Source organism: Carlito syrichta, unplaced genomic scaffold (assembly GCF_000164805.1).
Source record: "Carlito syrichta isolate Samal-C Ts95f unplaced genomic scaffold, Tarsius_syrichta-2.0.1 Scaffold143862, whole genome shotgun sequence".
Taxonomy (NCBI): domain Eukaryota; kingdom Metazoa; phylum Chordata; class Mammalia; order Primates; family Tarsiidae; genus Carlito; species Carlito syrichta.
In genome coordinates this window covers 1-596 of record NW_007087958.1, presented here as the reverse complement: position 1 = coordinate 596, position 596 = coordinate 1, and the positions used below count along the sequence as shown (strand labels likewise).

Below are 596 nucleotides of genomic sequence, written 5' to 3'. Positions count from 1 at the left end.
CTCGGTGTGTGTAAGAGCACACGGAAGTGTTGTGAAGAGTGAAGACTATGCTCTCCCGAGCTACGTGGACCGGCGTGACTACCCCCTGCCCGACGTCGCTCACGTCAAGCACTTGTCTGCCAGCCAGAAGGCCTTGAAGGAGAAGGAGAAGGCATCCTGGAGTAGCCTCTCCCTGGATGAGAAAGTCGAGTTGTACCGCATCCAGTTCAATGAGAGCTTTGCTGAGATGAACAGGGGCACCAATGAGTGGAAGACGGTGGTGGGCGCTGCCATGTTCTTCATTGGCTTCACGGCACTCGTGATCATCTGGGAGAAGCACTATGTGTATGGCCCCATCCCACACACCTTCGACAAAGACTGGGTGGCCATGCAGACCAAGAGGATGCTGGACATGAAGGTCAACCCCATCCAGGGCTTTTTTGCCAAGTGGGACTACGACAAGAACGAGTGGAAGAAGTGAGCCGTGGTCCTGGTCCCGCCTGGCCTGTTCTGTCACTTCCGTGCAGTTCGGCTTATTTACTGGAACCTGTCATGTCAAACAGCATCAGTGCTAATAAATGATCACTTCACGTGAAAAAAAAAAAAAAAAAAAAAAT

At 52.0% G+C, this 596-nt stretch overlaps 1 protein-coding gene across 1 annotated transcript; it reads left to right on the top strand.

Annotated features, from left to right (window-relative positions):
* The first annotated feature begins 6 nt into the window (after window positions 1-6).
* On the top strand, window positions 7-553 carry LOC103251718. The gene has a single exon (XM_021708704.1). The coding sequence runs from the start codon at window positions 227-229 to the stop codon at window positions 458-460; it is 234 nt and encodes a 77-aa protein (XP_021564379.1). The 5' UTR covers window positions 7-226; the 3' UTR covers window positions 461-553.
* Window positions 554-596: the final 43 nt, after the last annotated feature.